Below are 12,644 nucleotides of genomic sequence, written 5' to 3' on the forward strand. Positions count from 1 at the left end.
CAGCTAATTATTGGAGAAATATCTTTCTAAACGAACGCATTTGCTTACAGTAGAAACTCAAAACGAAAAACTGACGGAAGAGAACGATGCATTGCTGGCGGAAAACCGGCAGCTAAGGAGTGAAAATAGCAGTTTATTGCAACATAATGTACAATGCAAGATACAACTTGAAAAGGAAACAGCTCATCGGGAAGAGTTGTTTGAGGCCAATCAAAAACACAAAGACCGCTACCGGGTTCTGGTGGATCGTTTAAGCGAGCAAACCGAAAGAGTGAAAATGCTTGAACACAATCTGCGATCGGCGGCGTCTACCAGGAGGATCAATCACGTGCCGGTGGAAATTATTGGTATGAATTTTAATATGGCAGGGTAGTCATTTTCAATCAATTTGACTGTGATAAACAATTCAGGCTTCAAATAGATGTGTGACACGAGACGAGCCAGCCTCGGGCTGAAAGTCTCAATAATAAAGACAAAAAAAAAGATGTGTGACATTTGACATTCAGATAACAAGTGATACAGCTTATAGTTTGAATAGACTATAAATAACATTTGATTTCCCAAGAAAATTATTTAGCTCTTTTTTAGTGGAATGTTTTCACTGTCATAAGACGAATTCAGTACAATTCCATTTAATTCCACCACCTTCAAACTAAAGACGACCTTACAGTTGAGGTCGAAATACGTATATGTAAAAGTAATACGAGGTGGTGGAATCAAATGGAATTGTACTAAATTCGTCTTATGACAGTGATTTGATTTCTGTGTTACTACATATTTGTCTTTTTGAACGAAATTTTATCTTTTCTCTTGAAACAAATTTGAAATAACAACTGAGAAACAAGTTTCACATACCATTCAATTAAGTTCATTGACTTTAGATGGTTATTTTTTTTTATTTGTAGTTGCATTGCAATCCTATGCTGTTTTCAGGCATTTAATTTAAATCGCATTGCATTCGATTTCATTCGATTAAGCAAATATGTGAACAAACTTTTGTCAGAATTGGTTGATGCATTTGAAAGTTATAACGAAAATGATATATTGTAAAAGTGATGTACATTTCTTTACTAAAACTGTGCACTGCGACTTTGACAGGATTTAAAATTTGTCAATTCAATTCTTCAACTTTTCGTAAATATGAACAACGTTCGTTTTCTGCAATCCCACAATCATCTGTTGCAAACTATTATGAATAAGAGTTAATTAGCTACCCTTATATTCGAAAAGGATCGCAATTACTGTAACTAAGCGTGCATGTGATACAAAAATTTCGCCCAACTGATGAATGGAAATACATGATGACGAATGTTTATCTTCCTCGGTTTACCAAGCAGCATTTCTGTCACTTACGTGGTCAGTCTATAAAAGAGTAGGCACGAGTACTTACGCCTCAAGACCGCCATAGGAAAAAAATAAGAAGAAAGTTCAGTGTGCAAAAAAAAACTGATCTCCTTTTTTCACCATTCGATGCAGAAATCGAACCGCTCAAATCAGGTCAAAAGAGAACGCACCAGCAAACATCCAGACAGCATGACATCAACCTCTGGTGCTGCTGTGGCTCGCCGGCCGGTCAAGTTGGTCGAAATGTTCCCCCACGAAGGTCTCGAAATCTGTCTCGCCTGTAGATTGAATCGCAATCATTATATGTATCTGTCTAAACTGACTGCGGACGGTGCTCTTTAATTACGCAAATTTTTGAATTATGAACGCCTTCGTCTCATTTTCAGGTAAGGTCTCTGACATCGGGAAAAATAAAGAATACGAAGCACGATGTCAAGAGCTCCAGAGCAAGTGTGACAAGCTGACAAAAGACCTGAACGGAGCCTACGCTATCATTGATGATCTGGAGTTCGAGCTGGAAAGTGTATGATTTAAAGTCAAAGCTGGGCTGGAGTGTCGGTATGTGTCTTGAGATCGTTATTTACTTTCAACAGATCGATTACTTGGAGAATGAAAACGACCGGCTGCAACAGGAAGTGAAACGTTTAAGGTCTAAATTGCTTGATCAATCTCCGTTGCACCCCGAGGGTACAGCAGAAGCTGGTGAACAATCCGCATCGAATAGGTTTGATCTCACGAATGCTGTTGGGAATGAAATTTTAAATATCAAGCATATAGCTGAATGGTTCTCTTGCTTTGCAGATCACAATCACCAATAGAGCAAGGTGACTGCAATGCCTTGGCTAGACTGAAGGTAAGGTTCGTGTTTGAACTGTATTGTTCAAATGTCTTTTGCATTCTTTATGAGATCGTTATGTTCTGAAATATGTCGTACGCATAATTTTTACTGTTTTGAGATAAACACGTGAGCTGTAAGGTTGAGTTGTGCGCCGATTGTACTCAGTTTTTGATACATTGTTAGCATTTGTTGATTTTTCCAAAAATCAAGTCATATGATTGGAACGTGGTCGAGTTATAATCGTTGCGGACGGGAATATAAGTGATGGCCAAATAGTCCTTCTCATTTTAAAAACTGTTTGCTAAGAGCAGGGTCGGATTTAGCCGGAAAGGGGCCCCGGGGCCGACAGCTTGTGCGAGCTTCAAAATGTACGAAAATGGTTGGTTTTGGTACATAGGATTTGTGGGGCCCGTTTTGGTACAAAAGATTAGGAGGAAAAAAATGTTCACTTTGAAGATGATATTTTAGAAACAAAGTGTCTTCAGCAAAGTCAAAGCTTATTATTTAAGCTTTATTTTGAAGTTTGTTTCAATAGGGTGGTCCCACTACGTTTTGAGATATAATTTTGAACTTCTATATTTCTAATTTTAGCATTGTACGATGCTCTAGAAATTTGTTCCTTATTTAATTTTGAATCACTTTGCCGAAGAATCCATTGTTGTATGTCGTTTGTATCATTAGTTATGATAATTTCAAATAATTATGTTAGGGTGACCCTAAAAAAAACAATATTTTGATTGTAACTTTTTAGTTTGAATTTTTATCGAAGTGACGTATTCTACAAAATTTTAGAGCATAAAAAATACATGTTTTGGTTACATAACCAAGTGAATACATTGGTGGGTTTCATAGATATAACCAGGGTTCTTATATCAGGGTTCACTCACTTCGACAGTAGATGGGAGAGATTAGCGCGGGGGTGAAAAATTCATTTTCAGTGCAAAACATAAACAAACTCGGTGGCTCTCCCATACAAAAATCCAAGATGGCTGAATCATGTAACTGGCATACTGCAACACCTGTTTGTATTCATCTTGGATATAACTAGATGTGTTGTAAAACCAATAAATCCGCCCAATTCTTTAAAAAAGAAAAGTTTATAGTACACTGATCCCACATATATTGTAACAATCACCCTTATTCTTGTTTACGGACGCACGATACTTTCGAACGAATGCGATTCGTTCGAACCGTTCCTCCATTTGATTTTGCTGGCGTAAACGAGAATACACTTGAATTTTCGTTCTAAAGCGCGTTCGTACGTAAACAAGAATATGGGTGAATAATTAGTCACTCCGTTTGAATGTTGATCAAATGGAAATGACCCATATTAGTGTGTGGCCCATGATTGTGGGGTCAGTGTAATAAGGAGGCGCACACTTTACTAATTCAGGAATAGGGGTGTGTATCGCTGCCGTATTTCAAAATATAGTGCGACCACCATATTGCAACAAACTTCAAAATAAAGCTTGAATGATAAGCTTTGACTTTGCTGGAGACACTTTGTTCCTAGAATATTATCTTCAAGGTGAAACTAATTTTTCCTCCTAATTTCCCGGCGTGGCCCATCGTGCAATCTGAGCCAACCGCCGCGAGCTTGCATTGGTGGTGACGAAATCGAGGTGGTAGAAGAATTTGTATACTTTGGCTCACTGGAAACTGCCAAAAATGATACCAGCAAATAAATTCAGAGATGCATAGTGGCTGAAAATCGTACTACAGTCGCCTCTCCACATCTCGATATTGGAGGGACCATCGAGATAGGGAGAGATCGAGGAATTGAAGGATAATTGAAATGGTTACTAGATTTAAAAAAGCTCGTTGCTATGAAAAACGACAACAAAAGAAATGTCACATATTGTTGTTCATGTGTTTGTTATTGTCCAAAAGTCGTCTAGTAGCCTAGAAATATGAATATATCGACATAGGGAGAAAGAATCCTGAGCAAATTATGACCAGAACACATCGAGATAGAGAGATATTGAGATAGGGAGGTTATCTATCGAGATGTGGAATTCCCAAATGTATGGAAATCGAAGGGACCGAGAAAACCATCGACATAGGGAGAGATATCGAGATATAGAACATCGAGATGTGGAGAGTCGACTGTAGTTTGGACTCCGCAAGAAAATTTGAAACCCTAAACAATCAAGTTTGTTTTTTATTCGAGAACGCATATGTTCAGTTATGTAGTTGCATATTTAACCTGTTACAATTTTTAAATAAAAAATAATCAATGAAGATGGAGAATAACGTGTATCACAAAACATATATTATTCTAACAAACATAAATCGACAAGTTTACTAACATCTCCATGAGCGCATCATCGAACAGCTCCCGACATCTTAATATGGATTCCTGTTGTAACGAACCTGCGTGAGTTCAGCTCCATGGTTACAGACTATCTGAAGGCTATCAAGTTGACTGTGTCTATACGGATATGAGCAAGGCATTCGATGTTGTTGGGGTAGATAGCATAATGCGCGCAGTAAGAGACTTCTCAAGTAACCAAAAGTTCTTTTAAGAGTACGCTTTTCGCTTAAGAAGCTCTCTGAAGCTGATTAAGCGAAAAACGTACTCTTAAAGGAACTTTTAATTACTTGGGTTTGATATCAGCAGGTAAAAGCAGGTTGCGATACAGTCTTAATTTTCAGAACAAATTTTGGAATGAAAAAATGAAAAAAAAATTAATCCTTCGCGCCGACACTTTTGCATCAGCGCACTGCTGCTACAATTTTGAAAAAAAAAAATCATGTTTTTAAAATAATCCAAGAAAAAACTTCAAAAGAATTTATTGTGGATATTCAGGAAGAATCCCGTTATGAAATTTCGTGCTAAAACTTTGACATTACTCCATATAATCCTGATAAAGTGCTGGAATTCCGAATGATTTTCATATTGTTCACATTTACTTATTTTTATTTGACATTCTATTAAATTTCATTAACACATTCTTCTGAATCTTCACGAGAAATTCTTCTTCATTTACAAGAGAAATTTTCCGCCTCCAGTTTTCTTATTTTTATTCGACACTAGCAGACACGACGAACTTTGTTTCACCTAAAATTGATTTATCATCTGATTAGTTCTCGAGTTTTGCAGAAATTTATGTATCATTTGCATGGAAGCTCCCCTTTCCAGAAGGGGGCGCACCACCACAGAAACATATCTTCCTTTCCGAAACCTCTACATGCCATATTTGGTTCCATTTTCTTGATTAATTCTCGAGTAATGAAGAATTTTTTTTTTTCATTGGGAGCCCCCTTTCCAAACCGGGGAGGGGTACCGAACCGTCTTAAAAACCTTCTTCGGCTCCAAAAACCTCTGCATACAAATTTTCACGCCGATCCACAGTGGTTGAAATCCCGAAAAACGTGATCGTCAGCTTTTTCGGTATGAAATCGTGTTTTAAATGTCATAGTATGTTCAGCAAGTATGTTGCATACATCAAGGGGTATCATTTGAGAATATTTTATTTTTGATTAATTCACCTAAAAGTGAGATAAGAATTTTATTTTTTTTCAAAAATTGTTGAAACAAAATGGCGTCTTTGGGAAAGTTGTCAGAAATAATGTACAGACAAACTTTGCCAAAGAGACTATGGGTCTATCCATTGAAACTAACAAAATATGACTCAATTTTAGATCGCTACGTAGTTGTTTTTTTAATTATAAATATTTATCTTATACCAAAGAATGACTCGAACATGTTAAAAAATAGTTATTTTTCAATAACAAATATCTGACGAGGATACAATGAGATACAAATGAAACCACTTGTAATAGAAAGCTTTGAAGCTTACCTTTCGAATGTGCATTGATTTGGCTGCTATTTTTTGCTACCTTGCGAGATATTTTTATTTGAAAAATTTGCAATTTTGTTTGTAAATCTCGAATTTCCTTCTAACAATTGAAAATATTGTTATGATTTAGTAGTCGAATGCTGTATTTTTATGTGCTGAATAAGTTTCTAGAACATTGTTAACCTCAAAAATTCAACCATGCAAAGTTATTCATTGTATACCAGGTTTTATAGGGTTAAGGTGAAGGTGGGTTGAGTACCAAAACAAAGCTTTGATAGTATTGGTACAATTAAAACTGTAATATACTGTAGTAGTATTGGTATCGTATTTTTAAAAAAACAAAGAATAGTAGTAGGGTGGTTCAAAAAACGACCCAGCTCCACCACGCTCACTAGATTCCGTCCCATGCTCCGAGTGTCCTCCAAAAACCGATTTGAACAAAAACTGGTTGAACACTAGCCGGTTCAAGTTTGTATGAAAACTAGTATGAGAAACTAAACTTTTCATTACACTGGCTACAGCGCCTTCCCTCCAAACGCTGGCGAAAAGAGAATCCACATAGCTTAAAGCAACATTCCGGAGACTTCACTGAACGAAAACCGCACCGCAGGAAAGATCCATTGATTATGTAACGCAAAAAATAAGCCTAATTATCATGCTAAACATTCGCAACTTCGATTAAAATCGACTCCCAACCATTGAAATCACCATTTAATGTCCACTGTCTATGGAATTAAAGCTCTTGAATATTTCATCCAGTCATATGGTCTCCCCCCTCGCCAGCGCCCAATGACGGAGTGCCACAATAAAAATAATGTAAAATTCAACCTCGCCATATCAACTGTCATACAAACCTGAAACGACCTGTGCACGGTAAGCCTCTATTCAAACCAACCCAAACCATCGGATGACACCCAAATTATGAATCATAATCGACTGAGCGCGGCGGAGCAAAATCATTTTTTGAACCACCCTATGCATTAGTTTGCTGCTGCCGCTGCCGGTGTTTACATTCGCTCCGCGGTCAGTTTTTAATCGTTTTTTCGGGCAAAAATAGCAGTTTATATTAGGTTTTCGGTTCATACTGGTGACTTTTATCAAAAAGTGATGTTTAATTTGCATTCTATCAACATTTCGGGCTGCTCATGTGCGGAGAAGTGAGTAAAAACTTAATTTTTCTATGCCCTTTGAGAAGAAGTGAAGTGCAGTGATAAGCCCACCGAATCGCGAACGACCATTAAATTGGCACGAAACTGCTGATTTACGATAAAATTCGAGCCGAAATTCAAAGGACTCTTTGAAGAAACATGTTAATTATCACGGGAAGTGAATAAATATGCTGTGGACAGGTTAGTAATTTGAATATTATACTTTTGTTCGATGCTGTTCGATGCATTCGAATGTTGGAGGGAGAGGAGTGCGGGAGGTGCGGGGTTGACCCGTGGAAGGTCCGGTGCCATATTGACTGCCATCGTGGAACTCCTCCAACTATGTCCTTAAATGACCTATTATCTAAAATTGAGTCATATTTTGTTAGTTTCAATGGATAGACCCATAGTGTCTTTGGCAAAGTTTTTCTGTACATTATTTCTGACAACTTTCCCAAAGACGCCATTTTGTTTCAACAAATTTTCAAAAAAATAAAATTCTTATCTCACTTTTAGGTGAATTAATCAAAAATAAAATTTTCTCAAATACCCCTTGTTCCGATCAACACCACTGGGCTGACCACAACATCCCTGCAGAAGTGTTTGACGTTGGTTCGGGAGACTGCTAAATTGATAATTCCAAACAATGAAGAGGCAAGATATATTTGCAGACACAAAGCAAAACAAAGCATAGATAGGCATTCAAGGAACGTGGAAGTGTGTCGCAAAATTAAATTACGTCGAAAAGTTATATAATATCCGATATTTAATACTACTTTATTAAGAATTTATTATATTCGTTACTATACAAGTAAGTTGCATTGAATTTGATGAAGATTTCTACTTAAAACTAACTAAATTGTGAAAAAATAGGTACGACTCGAAATTCAGGTTAGGCTATATGTTTGTGCTATACGCAAAGTACACAGCATTGGTCTGAGGATTGCTATAGTGAATACATAGTAAGTTACTCTTAAAATATCCTTATTCATACGCCCATATACAATAAGTGGAAACTATTTATAATTTCAATAACTTATTACCTATGATCTATGAACAATTAATTTCGAATGATGTAAAATAGGTATTTGCACATTGCCAGTATCGACCTAGCGAGACCCGTCCGCAAGAGGATAACGGATAGGAAACTAAATTGTGAGTAGCAAATCTTCAATTGACATTTGAACTATTGGTAATAAATACTCATTTTAGCTTTGATCAGCTGTAAACGTAGACGGTGATTCCGAAGACAATTTCCTAAAATTATTCCGAACACCCCTTGATGTATGCAACATACTGGCTGAACATACTATGACAATTAAAAAACAATTTCATACCGAAAAAGCTGACGATCACGTTTTTCGGGATTTCAACCACTGTGCGATCGGTAGTAGTTTAGTTTCCGTGTCAATAAGGTTCAGACAGACAGAAATTCATTTTTATGTATATAGATTCTAATGAATTTCTTCGCCAAGTTCTTCTGAATCTTCACGTCAAATTCTTCTCCATTTCCAAGAGATGTTTTTCGAAAATTTCAAGGAGAACACATCTAAATTTTCAGCCTCCAGTTACCCTTGCGAGCAAAGACGTAGGATTACCAATCCGGAGATGGCGAGTTCGATTCTCGTCTTGGATGTTTTCGGGTGGGAAACATTCTCGACACCCTAGGTATAGTGTATCCATTGTACTGGCTACACAAGATAAATACTCATGCAATGGCTGGAATAGAAAAGCTTTCAATTAATAACTAATTTTCAAGAAAAATTCTTCTGTATTTGCAAAAGATATTAAACGGCAATGCCACATGAAACACTTTGGAATCTCTGTTGATTTTAGTTTTTGAAACTCCAACCAGAAATGCATAGGAATTTTTAATTGAAATTTTTTCGGAATTCCTGTTTTCCGTTCTTTGGGAATTCTGCCACTAATTTTTCGAATTTTCCAAGGATTTTTTTCTTCGGGGCATTATTCAGAATTTCCACGGAAGAGTATTAGAAAAAATCTTCGGAATTTCGAAGAATAAATCTTTAGAATTCACATAGTTTGAGTTTTTTAAATTTTCATCACAAATTCTTCCTAAATTTCATCTTCGGGAAGTCATTTTGATTTCTTCGTAGGTTCAGCTAAACATTGCTTGAAATATTTACCATGCCCCAGATTCAGAAATTTTAAAGGAATTTCCACAGAAAATTAACAATTTTTCATCAGCAATTCTTTCTAATTTTCATTTAATTTTTAGGGAATTCCTACTGGAAATGCTTTAAAAGTACAAGCGCAAATTCTTTCGTTGTGTTAACTTGGAAGTTCATCAAAAATTCCTTGGGAAATTATTTATTGGAGTTTCAGATGGACTTTTTTCAAATTTCTACTGGAAGTTTTTAGGAATTTCCATCGGAATTATTTTGGCATATTCCGAATAATTTTCTTTGGAAATTGAAAAAAAAACTGCTGAAAATTCATAAGAATTTCTTTTGAAAAATGGAAAAATTTCCATTGGAGGTTTAAAGGAATATACTTTGAAGATTCATAAAAATTTCCCTAGAATATTGTAGAAAAATCAGCTGTAAATTCTTCCTAATTTATACTGGATTTTTCTAGGAATTTGATGTTTTTCGAAATTTCTACCGAACATATTTCGGAACTTTCACAGAATTTCCGAAAAAAATGCGGAATTTCTAAAGATTTTTCCGTGGAAACTCCGAAGAATTTCTTGTGAATCTTCCGAAAGGTTTCCCTTGCAACCCCCTTCCCTTGAAAATTGAAAGAATATTAATTCTTGTAAATGTGATCGTAAAGCTCAACAATGCACCTAAATGTTCTAAGCATAAAATTCTGATAGTGCGTATAAAAAAGTTATGACATAAAGAAGCTCACATTTAAAAAATCAACATGAAATTCTTAATAATGCTTTTTAAAATCATAAAAGGGCCTTGGAACTAAGGACAGGATATTCCTGCGATATGAAGAAATGTTGCAGTGTTCCAGAATAAACACTCAAATTGTTAAAGCAATCTAGGTTAAAAAATAGTGTAATAATAACGATTGAAATTGAATTCCAAAACAAATCTCAACCCTTTCAGAACGGATGGGTCATATATGCCCAGTAGGGTGGTTCAAAAAATCGATTTTGCTCCACAGTGCTCATCAGATTCTTTATCATGTTCTGAGTGTCCTCTGAAAATTTGAGCTCATTTGGATTAAAACTGATTTAGCACAAGCCGTTGCAAGTTTGCATGCAAATTAGTATGGGGAAATTTATTTTTTTCATTATACTGTTAATGACGTTTCCCCATTAAGCGCAGGTTAAAAGAAAACCTACATAGCTAAAAGGGATACTCAACAGCTTTCACCCAACGAAAACCGCATGTTGATTAATCGTCTCAATAATTAGTAATCGATTTTAAGACAGGTTGCGAATCTTTAGTCATGATCGTTAAACTTCTTTGAGGGCATCACTGAAATGTGCAGTGCAACATAGTAGCCTGAATTTGTGTGTGCTATCTTTCGCGCCACGAGCAGCAATGTTGCCTGTTGATGAGTTATGCAATTAGCTCCAGAAAACCACGGTGTAGATTAAATTCGATTACTAATTATTGGAACGATTAATTAGGACGCGGTTTTCACTGAGTGAAAGCTGTTGAGTATTCCTTTTAGCTATGTAGGTTTTCTTTTAACATGCGTTTGATGGGGAAGCGTCATTAACAGTATAATGAAAAAATAAATTTCCCCATACTAATTTGCATGCAAACTTGCAACGGCTTGTGCTAAATCAGTTTTAATCCAAATGAGCTCAAATTTTCAGAGGACACTCAGAACATGGTAAAGAATCAGATGAGCACTGTGGAGCAAAATCGATTTTTTGAACCAACCTATTGCCCAGCGTTTTGAATTATCTGTAAAATCATAAAAGAAATCTAGGCCATCATTTTCTTCAGCAAAATTGTTCATCATCATACATCATACATGTTGGCTTTACAGAAAAATATTGGAGCTCAAGTTTGACTATACCTTGAAACCTCATATATGCGAAACCTTGGGAAGATTTCGATCCTAAGAGCATGTAAATGAAGTTGAAATGTTTGAATCGTAAACCACATTGTTACATAATTCTGAATACTCAGACAAGATGAATTATCCTGAATGTTAAGCCTGTGATCAATATTCAGATGCTCAAGGTACTCCAAAACGTTCTCAAGTTCAGCCTACGATATCTACCAAATCAATCAAGGCATTTGCAATGTCCTCGTCATCGGTATACACCCAATCTGGTTCAATAAGCACGCATCATGCAAACCTAATTTTCGTGAATACGATATTATTATTATTATCGTCTTTATTTAAGAGGTTTTCAGCCCTTGGCTGGCTCACCTCTGGTATCAGAAAAAATATATAAAGGGTATTACATATCATTTTTACAAATTTGTTATTCTAGTTGTTTTTAATAAAAAAGGAGATCTTCACTGTTCCATCATGGATGGTGCGTATTCCGGAGGGTGTCCATTGTCGTTACGGGGTCTATTGGGGTTCCAGGGTTAATTCGATTTGTGTTCCATTTTTTTTTTTTTGAGAGAGTAGTCCAATTTCGTTGCCGGGTCGGTTTATTTTCGAGGGGTTCAGGTCGTGTTCCGTGGTTTCTTGAGAATAGTCCAGTTTCGATGCGGGGGTCTTCATTCGTTGGGTTGTCGTGGTGTGATGCCAGGTTTTCTATTATATTCTAGTGTAGAGGTAGGCGTGTTTGAGGAAGTTGATTGTGTTCCTCTCGTCCAGCGGGTTGTTTTGCAGGGCCGAGTAGGCATTGGAGATGTTGTTGTTGGTGCGGGCTGTGTGGTAGATCGGGCATGTGCCGAAGATGTGGTTGATGTTCAGAGTGCAATCACACTTCTCGCATCTGTTATGTAAGCTGCTGCCACCCAAGTTATGGGTGACGTTGGTGTGGTCCGTTCTCAGCCTGGAGAGCACCACTTGCTCGCGACGGTTGTCGCTGTCGTTGCCTGGTAGGGTCGAGTTCTTCAGCATGCGACAGAAGTTTCTCTGCCGTCGCCAGTCGTTTGCCCATGCTGTGGCGATTTCTGTTTTTACCCACAGTTTGGCGTCCGCTGCCGGGACTTCTCTGCTCATAAAGCCGTCGGTTCTTCCGAGATTGGCCAGTGCGTCTGCATATTCGTTGCCGGGTATTCCTGCGTGGCCGGGTACCCAGAGGAGCGTGGTGTTGCGGTTGGCTACTGATTCGATCGCTTGGATCCATGGATGCTTGCTGGCTGGTGACGCCAGGGCTGTTAGGACACTAGCCGAGTACGAAACGATGAGGATCGGCAGTGTGCTGGGTATGGCCATGGCCCTGAAGATTGCGGCTGCTTCAGCTGAGTAGACCGAGCAACGGTCCGACAGTCGGTACGATTCATCGAGGGTGGAGGAGTAAATTCCGATGCCGACTCTGCCGGCAGCCTTGGACCCGTCCGTGAATCGGATGTCGTGTTTCTGGTACCTTTCCCGGATGCGGTTTTTGAAGGT

At 37.5% G+C, this 12,644-nt stretch overlaps 1 protein-coding gene across 1 annotated transcript in view; it reads left to right on the plus strand.

The window, feature by feature from the left end:
• Positions 1 to 12,644, plus strand: part of LOC134216470 (uncharacterized) — a 34,894-nt gene that overhangs the window by 136 nt on the left and 22,114 nt on the right. Inside the window, exons 2-5 of the mRNA XM_062695343.1 lie at positions 51 to 347; positions 1,731 to 1,867; positions 1,938 to 2,068; positions 2,146 to 2,197. Of these exons, the coding sequence (XP_062551327.1) occupies positions 51 to 347; positions 1,731 to 1,867; positions 1,938 to 2,068; positions 2,146 to 2,197 (617 nt within the window). The remainder of the gene's footprint in view (positions 1 to 50; positions 348 to 1,730; positions 1,868 to 1,937; positions 2,069 to 2,145; positions 2,198 to 12,644) is intronic.

This window comes from Armigeres subalbatus, chromosome 2 (assembly GCF_024139115.2).
Source record: "Armigeres subalbatus isolate Guangzhou_Male chromosome 2, GZ_Asu_2, whole genome shotgun sequence".
Lineage (NCBI taxonomy): Eukaryota > Metazoa > Arthropoda > Insecta > Diptera > Culicidae > Armigeres > Armigeres subalbatus.